The sequence below is a fragment of the Bubalus bubalis genome, chromosome 9 (genome assembly GCF_019923935.1).
Source record: "Bubalus bubalis isolate 160015118507 breed Murrah chromosome 9, NDDB_SH_1, whole genome shotgun sequence".
Taxonomy (NCBI): Eukaryota; Metazoa; Chordata; class Mammalia; order Artiodactyla; family Bovidae; genus Bubalus; species Bubalus bubalis.
In genome coordinates this window covers 81,072,549-81,092,696 of record NC_059165.1, presented here as the reverse complement: position 1 = coordinate 81,092,696, position 20,148 = coordinate 81,072,549, and the positions used below count along the sequence as shown (strand labels likewise).

General features: G+C 36.5%; 1 protein-coding gene across 12 annotated transcripts in view; it reads right to left on the bottom strand.

The window, feature by feature from the left end:
• Window positions 1-1,528: 1,528 nt before the first annotated feature.
• The window catches only part of CSNK1G3 (casein kinase 1 gamma 3), a 116,576-nt gene continuing 97,956 nt past the window's right edge, over window positions 1,529-20,148 (bottom strand). For 9 of the 12 annotated variants that reach the window (XM_045166605.1, XM_045166599.1, XM_045166604.1 and 6 more), the window contains 3 exons: window positions 16,427-16,533; window positions 15,895-15,918; window positions 1,529-3,967 (listed from right to left, as the gene is read on the bottom strand). In XM_045166605.1, the coding sequence (XP_045022540.1) occupies window positions 3,913-3,967; window positions 15,895-15,918; window positions 16,427-16,533 (186 nt within the window). In that variant the 3' untranslated portion in view covers window positions 1,529-3,912. The remainder of the gene's footprint in view (window positions 3,968-15,894; window positions 15,919-16,426; window positions 16,534-20,148) is intronic. The other 3 variants (XM_045166606.1, XM_045166607.1, XM_045166610.1) reach the window with 1 other exon arrangement.

Genomic DNA, 20,148 nt, shown 5'->3' with positions numbered 1-20,148 from the left:
ATAATATGTGGGTCCATATTAGAGATGGGCAGAGAAGAAACGCATCATCCCAAACATCAGCAAAACTTTATAATTCCATTTACTTTTTCTCTAGTAGAAAGATCAGCTTTTCACTCTACTAATCCAATGGTAATCACAAAAACCTTTAAAAACTAAACAAAAACACATCAAATATGGTACTTATGATGTTCATTTTTACCTAAGTCCAAAACATTTTTCAAATGTGTATTAGTGATTTTCAATAATATATTCAGACTAATATGTCTCAGTAATACAAACGTTTTCTAATTTAAAGCAATTATTTTTCCCTTTACACTCTATTTTGTTTTTCTCACCATAACAGCAAATGTCTAGATTTTGCCTGCACTGAATCCATTCACTTTCCTTCTGATAACACTACCCTCATTTTCTTTTGGGAACACCCCTTCTACCTCATTTCTCAGTCCAATGTGTCCTGTGAAGATGGGAGAACAACATTTCCTGGGCCACAGTAATTGGCTCTGGGGTGGGCATGTGAATCAATGAAGGAATAAATGTCAGGATTCTGTTAAAACTGTTGAGAGAAACTGTCCTTTGTTGAGGTTATGAAGCAGGCAGTAGTCTAAAAGGTGTTGCGTGGTCATTTTACCATCACACACAAAAAATCCCCTTGACAACGAAAACAGAAGAGTAGGAAGCAAAACTGAGAGATACAAAGTCAGATTCCTGAACTTTACACCAGGATCAAGCATGTCCAAAGCCACTCCTATGAATGGACTTTTCAAATGCAATGATGTGCATGCCTACTGCTGAAGCCAAGTTAGGTTTCTGGCACTTGCAAAGCCAAGGGTACTGACTAATGCAACTATATAATCATTCAGGTCAAACTCGAATCTTAGGTCATTTATTTCTAGATAGGGCCTTTTAATCCATGCTTAACCTATGCTATGTTAGATCTCCAGATCTTCTTACTGTTTCTGAATGGTGGTGCTTAGTGGACACATACGGACTTAAGACTGCTGCTTTGACTTACCTTACCTTTGCCATCTTTCAGTAAGCACAGCAGCATCTTGTAAAACCCCCTAGAGTGAACAGCACAATGATGATCTGTGAGATACTGCTACAGATATGTGCTCTGCATCTGCAATGATCTTAAAGTCATTCACTTCAAACTGGAGAAATAATACTTCATTTCTGGAAACATAATAGTATGACTTCATTTTTTAAAAGGAATGAAATGATACAGTTTATTTCCTTTGTTTATTGATGGCATTAGTACTAATTAATTGCTCTATTAAAGAGTTCGGAGAAATAAAAAAATTTGTTTAAACTTTCATTAAAGAAAGCTTGGATACACCCGGCTACATACTGCTTACAATAGAGTTCCAACAAAGCAAAACAAAAATCAAAAACACAAAAGAACGTTCCTTCAGCTCTGCTTTTCACATATACTAAATTTATTCACATAAACTGAATTTTAAAAATTTCTATCTTCAGTTAGTGAGTGGCATTATTTTACCCATGATCAGAGGAAAGGGGAAAGAGCAAGTTTAAAAAAACTACCTTTATTTTTTATTTCTTTTTCAGTTACATACTTTTAAACAGGGATGTGTTTCATTATTCAGACATTCAGGCAATGTTGACTTCATTAGTGTTGACAGAAAAGAAGCATAAAAATGCAAAACATTGTTGGCTTAACCTGAACATACCTGCATTACCTATTATTGACCAGTTTGTGTCGCCAAAAGACTTATTCCTTGGCATTAAAATGGAGCACTTAAAAATATTGCTAAAAAGCAAATGTCTACACACTGGTCTTTGCAGCAAATAAGGGTATTTATACTTTTAAAATATTTTAAGTCCATAATTGGATTAATATACACACCTTCTTATGTATAAGGAATTCAGATCATATAAACACTGTACAGTCCAAAAACCCTACTGAGAATAAAACTAAACAGGCTTATGATAAGAAATACAGATATCGCATGTATTTACAAATATCATAGACACACAAATTTGGTCAAATACTGTAAAGAAAGAAGTGGTTTCACATTATAATGGCTAAAACATCCATCTACCTTGCTCAAAGCAAACAAAAATAAAAACTCAGTATGTAACTCCTGTAGTTTAAGACATCATGACAGTATACAAATATAAAATGGAAACTGTTGACCAAATTATACAGTATATGTTTTCTAGGCTGAATGTAGATCTTTAAAATCAAGAACTTATAAAGATCATTCATAGGATTCCAAGCAATGATGACAAACAACATCCTGACCTGCACTATTCATATGGGTGCCTAATTCATCAAAAACAACACACTGGACTTCTGGCTAATAAGAAAATAAATTACAAAGTACAAGCAAATTTCTGGAAATGCAATAATGAAGTCAAAAATGTAGATTTATTTACTTTAATTACACATTTTAAATGTTACCTTGAAACAATAAAAATAAATAAGCTTGCCCAGAGGCACGCACTTAAGAGACAAAAAGAAGGGGCTGCATTGAAGGAGTAAGTAACAATTTCATAAACGAAAGGTGAATATGAGATCTGAACAACACAATTATCTTTCTAGCCAGTCTTTTTATCTTAACTCTCCTTGAAAATTCTGGCTAGGAAAATGTGACAAAAGTATAACCTGTGTCTGTATGGCTTAAAACAAAACATTCTTGAAAAATGGAATGGGTTTCCTATTTTTTTAAAACAGAACTGTTTCTTTGTTCATATGCAGGCACTTCAAAAGACTATGGGGACAAAGCACCTGACCCATCCTTTCCAAAATAGTCTTCAATCATCAAAATTATACTAAAAAGCAGGAAAATTCCAGAGAACCAGCAAAGTTGAATACAAGAGACTAATGTGTGCAGATGGCAATAGGGGGACCCCGGTTTTATTGCTGGGGGGTGCCCTTCTTTTTAATCAATGAGCAACTAATTAATAAACAGACACCATTGCGTGGCACATCCAAAGTTTTCTGCTTAAGGAGAATGTAGTCGTTCAGCAGCAGGTTTCAGTGGGATCTCCTTCAACCTCATATGATGCGGTGAGATTCACATTTATTCCTTCTCCTAGTGTATTTCTCCAAAAACTCCAACATATCTCATTTCTCAAAGTATTCATTTCTTGCTGTCTAACATACATCATTATCTGGAAGCATAAAGTTACATTACACAAATAGTTCGCATTTTTAAAAAATAAGCGCTTTTGCCACTTCGGCAACACTGTACTTCACATAGTGGTGCAACAAAAGCAGAGCTCGTATTAACCACGCTATTTTATGATTCATTTTACCAACTACCATCGGCTGAACCCATAGAGCTTTTTCCTCAGTACCTCTGGGCAGTGACTGTACCTTGATTTCACAGAGAGAATGTTAATGTGATTCATGAATAGCAGTACCATCGGTAACAGTGAAATCAATGCAGATGTCACACAGATAATGAACTTCTCAAGGGATAACTTCTTTTAAATATCTGGGCAACTGTTTTCTCTGTTGCTTTATCCGCCGGGGAGAAAATTCCTGTTTGATTATGCTCTTACAGAAGTTATAAAAAAAAAAACCAGATTAGGTATATAACTGGTTGACATTTCAGATACTGTACTGCTTTCTATAACTGGAGGAGAGCCTCTTAAAAATGTTCTATAGAACTGTGTAAGTCATCAATACCACCTCATTGGTCCATTCCATTCACTGATGGGCAAAGCACTCATGTTTTGACAAAACTTTAAAGCTTCCATAAAAGTTAAATTAGAAAAAAAAAAAAAAATGACTGTAAGACAACCACAAAATGAAGTATGAAAGTATGACATTTTCGTTTCTAAGAGTGAGTCCTTGAAAATACATGTGGTCAGTACAGAGATGACTTTAATCACAAGACAGTGGATGAACACGTGTAACTCCCCATGATCTGTCCGTGTCCAGAGTCATTTGTGGCGCTGTATGGTTTTCCTTTTCCTTCGTTTGAAAAAACAGCAGCACCTGCAGATGGAGAGAAATACTTCTTTTATTATAAAAATACTAGGGTATTGCAAAATAAGGTTGAACTCTATTGCATTAATGTAAGTGATCATAAAAGTCATAGGCTGGTGCAACAAACAGTGAACACACCAATGAAGCATATATATTAGTGAGATAATGGCAAGTACTACTATCATTTCATCAATGTGCCTTTTTAGAATAGCAAGACATTCTATGCAATATTAAAAGGAGCCACTAAACTGAAAAGGCTCTGCACCAAGACTAATTAAAAAGCCATAAAGCTCTGAACCCCAAACTGACCCACCACATCCTATTTTAGATACTAATTTCTGCCAATTGTATGCTGTATATAAAGTTAATCTTATGTAGTCTTTCTCTTTTTTCCTGATTGTGGAATATGATTGTGGAAGCCAATGTTAGAACAGCAATAATGAGCCTAATATTGGGGATTTTATTTTCATTAAGAATTAGATTTCAAAAATGAAGAGAGAAATTCCCAAAATACTCTTCAACAAACATTCTCCATCATGTTTACAAAGTGGAAGAGAGAAAAAAATACATTAACTAGAATAAAAACGCTAATATTGGCATTTTTAATTCTTTAGGGGTTAAAGAAGGTCAAGCTTATCATGTTATTTTAATTAAGGTAAAAATTATGCTTAACATTTAAAACAACATAATCAAGATGGTTCAGCTTCATCATTGAAAACTGATTCCGTTTTTGAATTCTATTACAGAAATATCTGGTTTTCATGCCTAGATGAACAAAATCTAGATATGATCCCTGAAGGTACTAGTTTTTCCCACAGTGAATTCTCCTAATTATGAGAAGAGGCATCCCATGCAGAGATGCGCTGAGGCTGGTATGAAATGAGAGTCAAACGAGAATCACTGATTACCAACTAACAAAACAAACGCACACATGTATTCTAAAGCTCTATCGTTCCTTCAGATAAAGGTCTGGCTTTCTCCCCCTTCCATACTTAGAGTCAATCTATCAAAATACCAAGATGACAGGTGCCACATACACAGGCTCTTTTTTTTGCCCCACTGAAGTCCTTATACCAAGATACTCATTTAATTCTTACCAGCCCACCTTCCGCAAAGGATATTAACTGAAACATTTTCAAGCTAAGCATAAAAGAGACCATGTAGCTTCAGGAGTCCTATCCAGCAAAAGATCATTGCAGATGAAATAATGGCTAGGTATCTTTTATATATTTCTGTGAAATAAATGTAAACAAAGCCCCACACTGTCCAGTTAAATTACACACTCTCTCAGCTCACATTATGTTTAGAAAAAATAATTTCAACGTTTACTGTGATTTATGCCATGATTAAGAAATCACTATGGAGCATTCAAAACCAATTTTTTAAATTGCATTCAAATAGCACATAATGATTAGACTAGGGAATGTAACTAATTTAAAATTGTATATATCAGCTGATAAAGATTCAACTAGAAATATGGGCTGTTATCAGTCTTTATGAGTTTTATTATTATTGAGATAACTACCAGACAGAATGGAAATAAATTACTCAATCAAGGGTCTTAAAAAGAGACACTACTGTAAAAGAAGACTTCAGGCACAATACATTTAGAAGAGAAAGTCAAATTTTTCCGTTAGCTACCTAATACTTTCTCAAATATGTTACATATATTTTCTAAAATAAAAAAGCAAAACAAAAAACTACTAGGAATACTTATGTTATGGTTGATTCATGTTGATGTTTACAGAACATCAACATGAATGTTGATTCATGCAGAAACCAACACAATACTGAAAAGCAATTATCCTTCAATTAAAAATAAATAAATTTAATCATAAGAAAACTACTAGGAGATAAAAATCATTATTCTAAAAAGAACTCTTCAATTAAAGACTTAGAAAAGAGTTAGAAAATGTCCATATTGTAAACAGCAAATGTTAAAAAATCAGTATTTAAAAGAAACAGACCAAATATTTAGAAGATTAAATAATATGATCATAGGTCAATGGAAATTTATTGTTTAATATGAAGTTTTATTAACAATGTTCACTATTTTTAATAAGGTTCTCTTTTCAAATTCCCAAGTATGTCCTTCTAAAAAAGTTTTCTACTAAAAAAGTGTTGAAAGGTTTACATAATAAGCCTTTTGGAAAGGGGGCTTTCATAGATGTTTTGATAAACAAGTTCAAGGCTCAGATTTTCCACACTTGTATCAGCAATTCGCACTGTCTGATTTATTTACTTTTTTAACATTATTAACCTGCTTTCAGTTCTGAGAGTTGAGTTCTTCCTATTTCCTAGGTAATCTTTCTTTCTATTGTGTAAGTATTGTTGAATACAGAAAACTATTGTAAGCATTATTTAAGATTAAATAAGATCTTCAAATGCATGATAATTGTAGAGACCTTTTAAAATCAAAGCAATCTAAAAAAAGACATCCAATTTTTAAAAGTAAATCCCACTAGAGTACACCCTTGAAATAGATTTGCCCAAGTAGAGCTGGCAATGCTATTAAACCGACGACCACCAGAGGACAGCACTGCTTTATCCGATATGAATGTATCCACATACAGAGAACATAGATGTTCTCAAAATATGATATACTTACACAAGAAGGAAATTGATATTAAGCGTGCAGCTAATTTCTTAAAAGTCATTACCAAAACACTTGATTTATAGTCTTAGTGATTAATAAGTCAGGACTCATCTCAATTGTCCTCAGCACTCAGTCTAAAACACTTTTAGCATAAGACCACTCTGACACGATTGTTTAATTTTCCTCTCAGTATGTAGTACTAATCTTAATTTATTTTATTTATTTGCTTATTATCTACCTCCACATTCCCCTTCATGGATCACAGCCTTATCATGGTGAAAGGGCTTGTGAAAAGTTCTGACAAAACATACATTGTCTGTGGTCTACTTACTGGAGGAGGAATTACAAACCACTCCAGTATTCTTGCCGCGAAAACACCATGAACAGTAGGAAAAGGCAAACACATATGATCCTGGAAGATGAGCCCCCCAGGTCTGGAAGTGTCCAACATGCTACTGAGGAAGAGTGGTGGACAATTACTAATACCTCTCAAAACAATGAAGTGCCTGGTCCAAAGTGGAAAGGACACTCAGCTGTGAATGTGTCTGCTGGTGACAGTAAAGTCCGATGCTGTAAAGAATACTGCATAGGAACCTGACACATTAGGTCCATGAATCGAGGTAAACTGGATGTGGTCAAGCAGGAGATGGCAAGAGTGAACATCAACATCTTAGGAATCCGTGAACTAAAACGTATGGGAATGGGCAAATTTAATTCAGATGACCACTATACCTACTATTGTGGGCAAGAATCCCTTAGAAGAAATGGAGCAGCCTACACAGTCAACAAAAGAGTCCAAAAGGCAGTACTTGGATGCCATCTCAGAAGCAACAGAATGATTTCAGCTCATTTCCAAGGCAAACCATTCAACAAGTAATCCAAGTCTATGCCTCAATCACCAATGCCAAAGAAGCTGAAGTTGAAAGGTTCTACGAAGACCTCCAAGACCTTCTAATATTAACACCAAAAAAGGATGTCATTTCGTCACCAGGGATTGGAATGCAAAAGTAGGAATTCAAGAGATACCTGGAGTAACAGGCAAGTTTGGCCCTGGAGTACAAAATCAAACAGGGTAAAGGCTAACAGAGTTCTGTCAAGAGAACACACTGGTCATAACAAACACTCTCTTCCAACAACACAAGAGATGACTCTACACATGGACATCACCAAATGGTCAATATAAAAATCAGACTGATTGTTCTTCTTTGCAGCTGAAGATAGAGAAGCTCTATACAGCCAGCAAAAACAAGACCTGGAGCTGACTGTGGCTCAGATCATGAGCTCCTTATGGCAAAATTCAAGCTTAACTGAAGAAAGTAGGGAAAACCACTAGGCCATTCAGATATGACCTAAATCAAATCTCTTATGATTATACAGTGGAAGTGACAAATAAATTCAAGGGATTAGATCTGGTAGACAGAGTACCTGAAGAATTATGGATGGAGGTTTGTAACACAGTATAGGAGGAAGTGACCAAAACCATCCCAAAGAAACGCAAGAAGGCAAAGAGATTGTCTGAGGAGGCTTTACTGAGGAATGTCTGAGGAAATGTCTGAGGAAAGAAGAGAAGCAAAAGGTAAGGGAAAGAAAGGGAAAGATACCCAAATGAATGCAGAATTCCAGAGAATAACAACGAGAGGTAAAAAAGGCCTCCTGAAATGAACAAGGCAAAGAAACAGAGAAAAACAACAGAATGGGAAAAACTAGCAATCTCATCAAGAAAACTGGAGATATAAAGGAAACACTTCATGCCAAGGATGGGCACAATAAAGGACAGAAATGGCAAGGACCTAACAGAAGCAGAAAAGATTAAGAAGAGGAAGCAAGAAGACAAAGAAGTATACAAAAAAAGGTCTTAATGACCAGATCACCACAATGGTGTGGTCACTCACCTAGAACCATACATCCTGGAGTGTGAAGTCAACTGGACCTTAGGAATCATTATTACAAACCAAGCTAGTGGAGGTGATGGAATTCCAGCTGAGCTATTTCAAATCCTAAAAGATGATGCTGTGAAAGCGCTGCATTCACTATGCCTGCAAATTTGGAAAATTCAGCAGTGGCCATAAGACTAGAAAAGGTCACTTTTCATTCCAATCCCAAAGAAGGGCAATGCCAAAGAGTGTTCAAACTACCATACAATTGTGCTAATTTCACACGCTAGTAAGATAATGCTCAAAATCCTTCAAGCTAGGCTTCAGCAGTATGTGAACAGTGAACTCGGAGATATACAAGCTGGGTTTAGAAAAGGCAGAGGAACCAGAGATCAAATTGTCAACATTTGTTGGATTATAGAAAAAGCAAGAGATTTCTAAAAAAAACCCTCTACTTCTGTTACACTAAAGCCTTTAACTGTATACATCACACAAATTGTGGAAAATTCTTAAAGAGATGAGAACACCAGACCACCTTACCTGTCTCCTGAGAAATCTGATTACGGGACAAGAAGCAACAATTAGAAATGGACATGGAACAATGGACTGGTTCACAACTGGGATAGGAGTACCTCAAGACTATACATTGTCACCTTGCTTATTCAACTTACATGCAGAGTACATCTTGGGAAATGCTGGACTGGATGAATCACAAGCAGGAATCAAGACTGCCAGGAGAAATGACAACCTCAGATACACAGATGACACCACTCTAAAGGCAGACAATGAAGAGAAACTAAGAAGCCTCTTCATGACGGTGAAAGAGGAGAGTGAAAAGCTGCCTTAAAACTCAACATTAAAAAAGTTGAGATCATGGCATCTGGTCCCATCACTTCAAGGCAAATAGATGAGGGGAAAGTGGAAACAGTGACAGATTTTATTTTCTTGGGCTCCAAAATCACTGCAGACGGTGACTGCAACCACAAAATTAAAAGATGCTTGCTCCTTGGAAGGAAAGCTATGACAAACCTAGACCCATATGGTTTTTCCAGTAGTCATGTAAGGATATAACAGATGGACCATAAAGAAGGCTGAGTACTGAAGAACTGATGCTTTCAAATTGTGGTGCTACAGAAGATGCTTAACAGTCCCTTGGACAGCAAGGAGAACAAACCAGTCAATCTTTAAGGAAATCAACCTGAATATTCATTGGAAGGATGGATGCTAACGCTCCAGTACTTTGGCCACCTGATGGGAAAAGCCGACTCACTGGAAAAGAACCTGATGCTGGGAAAGACTGAAGGCAAAAGGAGAAGAGGGTGGCAGAGGATGAGATGGTTAGATAGTATCACCAACTCAATGGACATGAATTTGAGTAACTCCAGGAGATAGTGAAGAACAGAAGAGCCTGCTGTGCTGCAGTCAATGGGGTTTCAAAGAGTTCGAGATGACTTAGTGACTGAACAACAAAAACCTTAAATTTCCTAAGGTCCTGATCATGATACATTCCACAAATGGACACAAAGTTGGTACTTTTAATTTAATATCTACTGAATAAATGAAATTTTTGCCTCATAAATGCAGCTAACTTCTAAAGTAAGAACCTGGTCAAAATCCTAAACCATGTTTTAAAGCCAAAGCTCTTAGCCTTAGGTCACAAACTCTAGTGAAATATTACAAAATATAGATCTCAGTGCCCATGGAAACTTTTCTGGAAAGAAATGATCAACAAAGGAATTAAATTAATAAAGGAATCTGAATCGCAAGAAGCACTGCTTTCCAGATTCAACTACCAGGCCAACTTCCTACATCTCCATTTCCAATGAGGACTTGTCCTGGATGCAAGGAGCTGAGCACTAGAGACACTGAGTGGACACCATGTCATCAATTTACATGAGAGCAGGCCAAATGCATAAAATGAAACCATATAATTTTAACTTGGTACAGCTGAAGGGGGGGGGGTATAGAGGGTAGTTATTGGAAACAATAATTGTAATGATAGCAAAGATTCCAGGAATTAGCACATATAGAAATTTTTACAGATGATATGACCAAGTTATTCTATCAATAAGTCCAATTATTTGGTCTTAGAATATAACTTATATTTTTAAAAATTTTCAAAGACATTTTCTCTCCTGTTGTTCAATGACTACATTTTCTTATCCATTCGTTCATACCTCATATGGAGTCTCCTCAGATCGAGACTGACAACTACCCCAGGAAAAGATTTAGGCTGTGCAGACAATTAAATCATGTTCCTGTCAATGATTCTATTTTTCTCGGCTCTTTCTTGATTATCCCTTGTATGGTTCCAGTGAGCCAAAATGTTCTCACAAGTCAGAGTCACGCTTCTGACCAGATCATTCGGAAGGCTAGCCTAGAATCTTTGAAGCAACAACTCTACTCTTAAATCCTTTGGGAATAAACATTAAATTCTATTTCTGATGAACACTGTTGCTTCACATACTGTTTACATAGGAAATAAGAAATGATAATGGGTCAAAGTCCTAAACTCTGTAGAAAACATAGATGGGAACAACCAAGATTTTGCTACTGACATCACACCACCATTTCCCCATTACTGACTGCCTTTGTCTTCTTGTAAAACATGGCTTGTCTTCCTGGATCTCTGTCATAAACTTTCTTCTCAAAAGTCTACCCAGAAACTGAAGCACGTTTCTCCGTCTGGGTCTGAAGTGTTTTATCTGCCCCTGTAACTCACTGGCTCATCGTTATCCAGTTGAGGGACTGTTGGTACCTGCCAGACCTTCTGCACTTAGGACCCCAGAACCTAGCCTCTCCTCCTCTGGTTGAAGAGGATATAGGAGGTATCTTTCATGACATCTAAACTTTAATTCACTGCCAAAGGATTTTTTTCCCCTTAAAACTTATACTTGAAATGTAATTTCATTTCTCTAGCTTTCTCAATAAAAATGAGAAACTATTTGGTTAGACAAGTAGGGTTTAGATCAGAGAGCAAGACCATGCATGTAGCCACTCTAACAAAGCAACTGCACCTTCAGTTTCTTCCTTTCCATCCCCATGCAGTAAGTATCGCAAACCTGAAATGACTTTCACAATTTGCCCACCCTCTCATGCTGGTTTAGTTTATACCTTCCTGCCTCCATCACTGCTAAGAGCCTTTTAACTGACTTTCATGTAAGACTCACATCTCTCCAATCTGCCATCCAAACTTCCCTCATCATAAATATGGCCATGCCCTTTCTTCTTAAATCTCAGCAATGGTTCTCCACTGTCCTAAGGCATCAGTTTTAAAAATTTGGTCCCAATGTATTTCTACTCTCCTCTCAGTCTCATCCTACATTAGGCTTCCTTTCCCAGACAGCCTGTATCTTAGAAGGAAGGAAGGAAAAGAGGGCAGGAAGGAGGGAAGGGAGATTGCCTGAAGCCCAGGAAGTGACATAAGCCTCAAAACTGGCACCAAAATAATTTTCTTAAGGTTCAATCTGATTATACCATTTCTTGGCTTAAAACCCACAGTGTGCTTTCTTGTGCTAAGGAAGATAATGTCCAATTTTTTTTTTTAAACCTTGTTACTAAAACCTTTTGAGATTAGGCACTCAGCCTCTCTCAATTCCCATTAATATAATCACACTCTATTTGCATGGGTCACTACTCAAACTTACCCATTCTTTCTTTGCTTCACGTTGTTACGCAATCTCTTCTCTCTGACCTCCATTCCCCCTTTCAAATCATACTCATCTTTGAACTTCAGCAAATGTATCCTTACCCACAAAGAGCTCTATGATCTTCAGCTGGAAATGCATACCCAGTCTCTGAACTCCATAGCATTAACCCTATAATACCTTGTTTTAGATTGGTGATTCTCAATCCTGGTTATTCCTTAGAATCAGCTTAAAAGCATTTTAAAAATACTGGTAACCAGACCCCACCACCACTGAGAATGCACAGCCTAAGTACTGGCATATTTTTAAAGCTGCCCCGATGATTGTGATATCAAGCCAGGTTTGAGAACCACTCTACACGAAAGTCTCTGGTGTACTTACTACTTTCTCTAATGGAACAACAGGGTCCTGACTTATCTTCATAATCATCGTATCACCATACACACAACAACTATTCAGTAAATGACAGAAAATGGGGGGTGGGGGGGTGGCGCAGAGAAACAGAGAAACAAAGGAGAAAAGATGAATTCATAATACTTCAGAACTCAGTAACTAAACTTGAAGCCTTAGTCTCCTAAATTCCCGGGAGAAATGATGAGGCCGCTGTCATTTGTATCACCTGTTTAAAAAAAAGTCTCCACAGTTAAAAAAAAAAAAGAAAGGAAGGCAAAATCTCATTTCTATTGAAGGAGCCACTTTGTCTTGGGGGAAGAGATTATTTTCCATCATTTGGAAATCATACATTTACGTAAACCTGAGATTCTAAAATATTTGTTGTAGAATACATTTCAGTTTATGAGATGGGATAAGAAAGACCTCTGCCAATCACAGGTAAGAAGAAAAGAAGGAAGTAGCAAACAGATTCTGAAAAAGAATTCTAGGCTGGTCCCTAGCTACCCAGAAAATTGTGGAAAAGAGAAGAGAAGCATTAGCCCCAACTTTGGAAAAGAAATTATGCTCACATTTCTTAATCACAGACTAAGAGGGTATAAGGAATGCAATAATAAGGCTGTAGGAACATTAGAATAACCTTGATCAAAGACAGGACAAAATGTTGTGTGTTTAAAAAGAATTTCCAACTAATGAACAGTTTGGGAAGTTCCGAGAATTTCTGTAACCCATCTGGAATAAAGCTACACTGAATTCATGGATTGCTATCTATTTTTCTAAAGAAACTGCTGTATTCAGATATAATTCACATACCATTAAATTCACCTTTTTAAAGCATATAATACAATGTTTTTTTAATATAGTCAAGGGGTTTTTCAGCTCTCACCACTATCTAACTTAAAAACGCTTTCTTCACTCCATAAAGAAACCACATAACCTATCAGCAGTCACTCCTCTATTCCTCTTCTCTGTTCCAGGCCTTCACTATTTTCTGTCTCTGTATATTTGCTAATTCTGGACATTTTACATAAATGGACCTTATAATGTGTAGCCTTTTATGTCTGGTTTATGTCACATTGCATCATGTTTTCAATTTTATTTTTTTATATTGTCAACTTACAGTACATTGCATAGATGTACTATATTGCATAATGTACTACATTATGCAATTATTTAGTAATAATTTATTGAGGCTTTGGGGATCTTACCAAAAAAAAAGGCCTTGTTGTTAAGAAATCCTGATAGCTCAGTTGGTAAAGAATCCGCCTGCAATGCAGGAGACCCCGGTTGTTCAATTCCTGGGTCGGGAAGATCCCCTGGAGAAGGGATAGGCTACTCATTCCAGTATTCTTGGGCTTCCCTAGTGGCTCAGCTGGTGAAGAGCCTGCAATGTGGGAGACCTGGGTTTGATCCCTGAGTTGGGAAGATCCCCTGGAGAAGGCAAAGGCTGCCCACTCCAGTATTCTGGCCTGGAGAATTCCAAGGACTGTATAGTCCATGGGCTCGCAGAGTTGGACACAGCTGAGCAACTTTCACTTTCACTTCAAGAAGTTTTAAAAGGTGGGAGATAAATAAAGAGAATAACATATCAATGACAGACTTAAGAAACTAATGGAACACAGAATTCAGAATGGAAAATGAGGCTGGGAGAGACAGACTAGAGCAACCATGAAGGGCCTGGTGCCATGCCAAGTGATCTGGACTTGCTGCTCTATGCAAAAGAGAACCTCCCTTCAGAAAGAGTCTCCCACCCCTCCCCACCACTTCCTTTTTTATTATCTTCCAACACCTACAGATAGAAACCCAAACCATAAACATACACACTCACACCCATCTCAACTAAATAACTACCCATTCTTCAAAGCCCCCTCCACAAAGCATTCTCTGACCATCCTGTCAAACAACTCTAACAGGACCTTTTTCACAATATTTATCATACACTGATAAATGCTAATACAGCTGCAATTATCCCTGCTGAAGAGTGAGCTTCATAAAAGCAAGGATAGTATCATTATTTCTGAAATCCAAGCAGTGTAAACGCTGAATGAATACATGGAAAAAATGCAATAGATTTGGTGGAAAGTAGATCTCTAGGAGGATGAGAACACAGAATGGCCAGTTTCGGTGAAGAATCTGGGTGTGGAAGTAAAAACAGAGAATGTTGATGGAAGAAGCACAAGCCTGGGAAGATGAACAAGGTCACTGGCATCGAGTAGAGAAACAGAAGGGGTGATAATGGCAAGTGGTACCTGCCACGCCACGTGCCAGACAAAATACCAGCGCTTTAGTACATTTAATTTTTTCAACAGCCTACAAGGTAGATATTATTAGCCTCATTTTACAAGAAAAGAAACAAGCCTGAAGAAGGAAACAAACAGTGGCAGAAGTAGGTTTCTACAACTTACATTTCTTTGCAAAGGCCGTGTGCATTACTCTCTGCCTTACGTTACTCCCTTTTATAATTGTGCTTGGGATTGCACCAGCACATGTAACTGTTTATTACTTTTGACATAAAAATACAGAAGTATGTAGCTGACTGATTATATCCTGAAATCCACCAAAACCAAGTCACACTGACTATGAATAAATTCCACAGTCAAACTGGTTAAAAGGAACACTTGCTCATTACTCTCTTAAACAGAAATATCCACAAAAGTTTCCTCATCTTGCAGTCAATAAATGAGCATTGTCTTAAAAATTATATAAGGTTCCTTTTAGACATGAGTAGAATGTTACACAATTTACTAATCTAAACAACTTTTATTATTTACCCCAAGGCTTGGGGTAAATTTGTCCTAAAATTGAGGGAAGCATTTTAAACACAGCATTGTAACTAAAGGCAAGTGTCAATAAATAGTTTAAATTCAGTATTATTGCAACAGATAAGAATATTATTTTTCATAATATCTGTATTTAGCAGTTACTATTTAGATGAGGATTTTTCATAACACTCTCTTACTATAGTTTATCATGAAATTTAATAATGCATAGTATGTGTATTTAACGGCAATAAAATTAGTAAGTGAAGTACTGGTTTAGTGATGTTATTGCTAGGTGTATTTAACAATTACAAATAGGTAAAAAAGTTTAACTCAAAAACTTGCCTCTTTTAAAAGCAAATAATGCATTGTGTTACAAAACAAATGCACAAGCACAAGCAAGATTGCTGTATCATCTACTCAATAAAAAGTGCCCCCAAATGTTTCGTCTATGTCACTTGAAACCAAAAAGCTGCAGCAGGCAAAAGAGCTCCTCAATTATTTCTTGCTTTTCAGAGTTAATGTAAATGACATTAAAGACTTTTGTATGACTTTTACCAATTATAATTTCTATGTTGAAAAGTTTGTTTTTAAAGACACAAACTGGTGCTAAATCTTTGAGATTATAGTCAACGGAGCTATTTCTGCCTGCCTACACTTGAGAACTCACCACATGTTCAACACTTTCTGGCAGCTAAACACAAAAAAAATAGAAGGAAAAAGAGAGAGATATCATCAGAAACTGCCCACACTGAAATTATCACATTGTTTTCATGCTTAATTTTTTTCCAAGCAGAATTATTATAATTTTAACAAAAAACAACTAATTTGAAACTAGTATTAATACATGCAGCATACCACAAAATTAATATTTTTATGTTTACAGAAAAAAATATGCCTCTAAAGTATAGCAGTAATTTTCATGCACCAACATTCCTAAAACTAATAAGCTAAAAACATGTTGTTAACTCTAAATAAGAATTTGAGCACAGTTCTTAAATAACTATTTTTATATTATTAAAACGTTTACTGAAATAGCACTATTTAAAACTTAGTGGTTAAAACAATTAAATATACCAATTTGTTTTGCATGCACCTACTCCTTGAAAAAAATTTCCTTAAATAATTGCACATGACTGTAAGTCTCAAACATGCACAGTTTAAGGAAAAAAGTGACTAAATCAAGCAAAACCAATACATACTTGGTTTCATCCATCACCTCTACTTCTGTAGGGGCTGTGATGGGTGCATTTGAACGTCCTGCAGTAGGGTCATCTGTGTTTAATTCTCCATTTGTAGAACTTACAACCTGCAAAAAAGAAAAAATATATATTTATATATATATATATATACACACACACACACAAAAAGTAATAAGTTATATAATGATAAACATAAAGTATTTAAATTAGAAAGTTAATATGAAGACCACAAAACAATTAGTATGTAGTTATTCATAACTAAATATTCTAACAGGTCTACATTAAAGATAAAGTCATTCAACACTTGCTTTTCAACTTACTTCCTGGTCATCTTGAAATTTCTGTCCTGTCTGCTGTCCTCTGGTTTTTAAGGCTAATGCAGTCAGTTCCCTTTTGGGTACCTAGCTCCTGTGGTACTTTGCTACATCATGAATTATTTGCTTTGGAAACTTTAATATTGTTCTTCCAACAGATCCTCCGTTTCAGTCGGTAATCATGCTCAGGTCTCACCCTCATTTTTGTCCATTCATTCACCCAGTTTTTCAAGCCCTAAATCACTGTGATTCCTCTCTTTGACATAAACCATGAGCAGATTATGTTAAATCCTCCCTGACACAAACCCCAAACCTAACTGGGTCCTCCCCACTCTTAAGACTACTAAAACCAAGAGATAATGATCCAAAGCACCATTATCTCTTGAATGAAGTAGAGCAAAAACCGATCAACTGGTCAGCTTTTATTTGTATCTACCTCCCATTAATGGATTGTCCACACAACCACCAAGATGTTCCTTTAAGATGTAAATTAGGTAACACATAACTCTCTGCTTAAAACTCTAATAATGTCAACTTTATGGTTTCATTTGAAATAAAGATCTATATTCTTTACTCCAATTTACAAAGCCCCACAAGATCTCAATCCTGTCTACCCCTTTGATCTCGTAGCACTTTCCCTTTCTTCACTAGCCTCTGTCCAACATCAAGCTTATTTCCACCTAAGGCCTTGGCATTATCTTTTCTTACTCCCTGGAATTCTCTTCTTGCTTACTGGCTATTTTCTTGTCTTTCAGATTCTCAGAGAATAGGATTTTTTTCAACATATAATCTAGAACTTTTGTGCAGAAATACTCTTATATGTTATACTTCATTTGTAATTCTTTGTATAGCATTTATCGATATTGATGTTTTTCTGATTGACTGATTGATGAGTTTCTTAATACCCACCCCAAATTCTATTAAAATTAAGCTCCATAACAGCAAGAGCCTTCTGTTATTTCCTGAGAGATCTCCTCACCTCAATGTGGCACAGAAAAGGCATTCAATAAATATTTGTTGGAATAAATGAATATATGCATGCATATATGAAAGCTTGAAGCAAGATAAAAATCATAACACTCCCAAATTCTCTTGGTCCAACAAAGTCTCTCTACTGTCCTATCTCTTGTTTTCCTCTAAACTTAAAAAACAATCATCTTAATTTACCACTTATATTTTTATAAAATTTCCCATTTATTCCTTAACTCCTCCCAATCTATACTCAGACCCTATATCAGAACTCAAATTGAGGTTTTTCTTGAAGGTTACCAATAGTTCCTAAAAGGTATTTTGCTCTGTCTTCATTTGCCTGTACATCTCTCTATCACTTGGCACCAGCTAATGACTTTGAAGTGAGATAGAGCTTTAGATACAAAACCTAGTTCTACCACTTACCACTTATGTGACTCTGGGAAGACACCTTACCTTGCTAAACCTCAGTATTCTCAACTATGAAATTGGAAACAGAAGTTATCTGTTTAATAAGGTTGATATGAATAGGAAATAAAATTAATATATAAAATACAGTGACTGGCATATAGTAAGAGTTCAACAAATGGTGGCCATCATTATTACCATTGGTCTAACCTAAAGAATGGCTTCAACTATTACCTTTACAAAAAGGATTCCCCAAGTCTAACTGCTGACCTACATGGTTAGTTAGCTAGATCAAGTTTGGCACCTCGTTATTTCTAAAACCAAATTTATCACACTCCTTCTTAAATCTGTTACGTTTCCTATAGTCCCTACTTTTACTAAAGCCCTACCCACTTCCCAGACCTCCAGGCTCAAAAATCTCAAAATCATTTTTGATGCTTTCTCTACATGATCTCTTTATGATGTAACAAAAGTCTAAGTATCAGAGTTGACAGGTGACTAGTAGACGTAACACTTCCATTTACAGAGGCCGGTATTTCTAAAACTTAAATTCCAGGCTTCTGTGGTGGCTCAGTGGTAAAGAATCCATCTGCCAAAGCAGGAGATATGGGTCCAGTCTTTGATCCCAGGAAAATCCCACATGCTGTTGAGCAACTAATCCCACGCGCCACAACTATTCAGTCTGTGCTCTAGACCTGGGAGCTGCGACTACTGAGCCCATGTGCTGCAACCACTGAAGCTCAGGCACCCTGGAGCCCACACTGAGCAACAGGAGAAGCCACCTCCCTGGCACCACAACCAGAGAGTAGCCACCGCACACCGCAACTAGATAAAAGCCCGCGTACCAACCCAGCACAGCCAAAAACATTAGATAAAATTATACATAAAAAGTTTAAGTTCTAAAAGACAACAACACGCCAAGCACTGTTCTAGGAACCTGGAATACCACAGTCAACAATACAGAAAAACATCTCTGTCCTTGTAGACTTAATAGTCAGTATAGAGAAATAGGCCCTCTCCCCCCAACTCAAGGAAGATAACCAGAAATCAATCAATGTATCTAGACTAGGTCATGATTTATACAATTTCCATTTCCTATAGCCTATATGGAACAAGTACTTAAGAAATGAGCACTGCATTTGTTCCTTCAGCTGAAAACACAAAGCTGCCTTGATCCTCTTTAGAGGCAATTCAATGGGAGGAATATTCCTAAGTCACCCTCTCAGCTTCTGGGGCACCTGCTTCCTCCTTTCTGTCATACTTTGAGCTCTGTGGTACTGTGCCAATTTTCTCTCTTTCTGAAAATGTGAAAAGATACTTATTTGTTCTAATTACTGAATATAATTGGCTTCTTTATTTTTAAAATGTCAGAGCCTCTACCTTGAGCTGGAAAGAAGCTAAAAAGCAGAATTCTTATCCCATAGTTTTCTATTCTCCATCACTTTTAACTAGCAGAGTGCCTTGCATGTAGTAGATAACTAACAGTTCAATGAACTATTTCCGTTTTTATTTCCTTAACATGATAGTCAACAGGTTTCTCCCCCGCCCCTTTTTGTTCAATGGCCCTACATAGTTGGAAGGACACTCCTTACCCCATCAACTTATAGGCAGTTCCTCTGATGTGTCTTCCCTTTCTTAAGCAGCATAAATGAAAATTTGAAACTCCAGTACTTTAAATTTCCAGCAACAGTACCTATACATGCATGATAATTATATAATCTGATTTACTTCACTTCATATAATTTCATTACAAAGTTATATCAGACTTCAATAAATTTTATTTTAGTGAAATGCTTCACATTTCATTCTACTTGGTTGATCAGAACCAGATTAAAAAGAAGTTAACATCTGACTTTATAAAAATTTTAATGTAATTTTTCCTGGGCTCCCCAGATTCCCTAACCCTCTGAGTAAAAGCCAATAGCCCAGGGTCAGAACACAATCAATGTGGTAACAGAGTTCTGTTAAGCTGACCCACTTAACAGCAATGACCTAAGAGTGAATCAGGCATTAAAAGTGTTTCCACTTAAG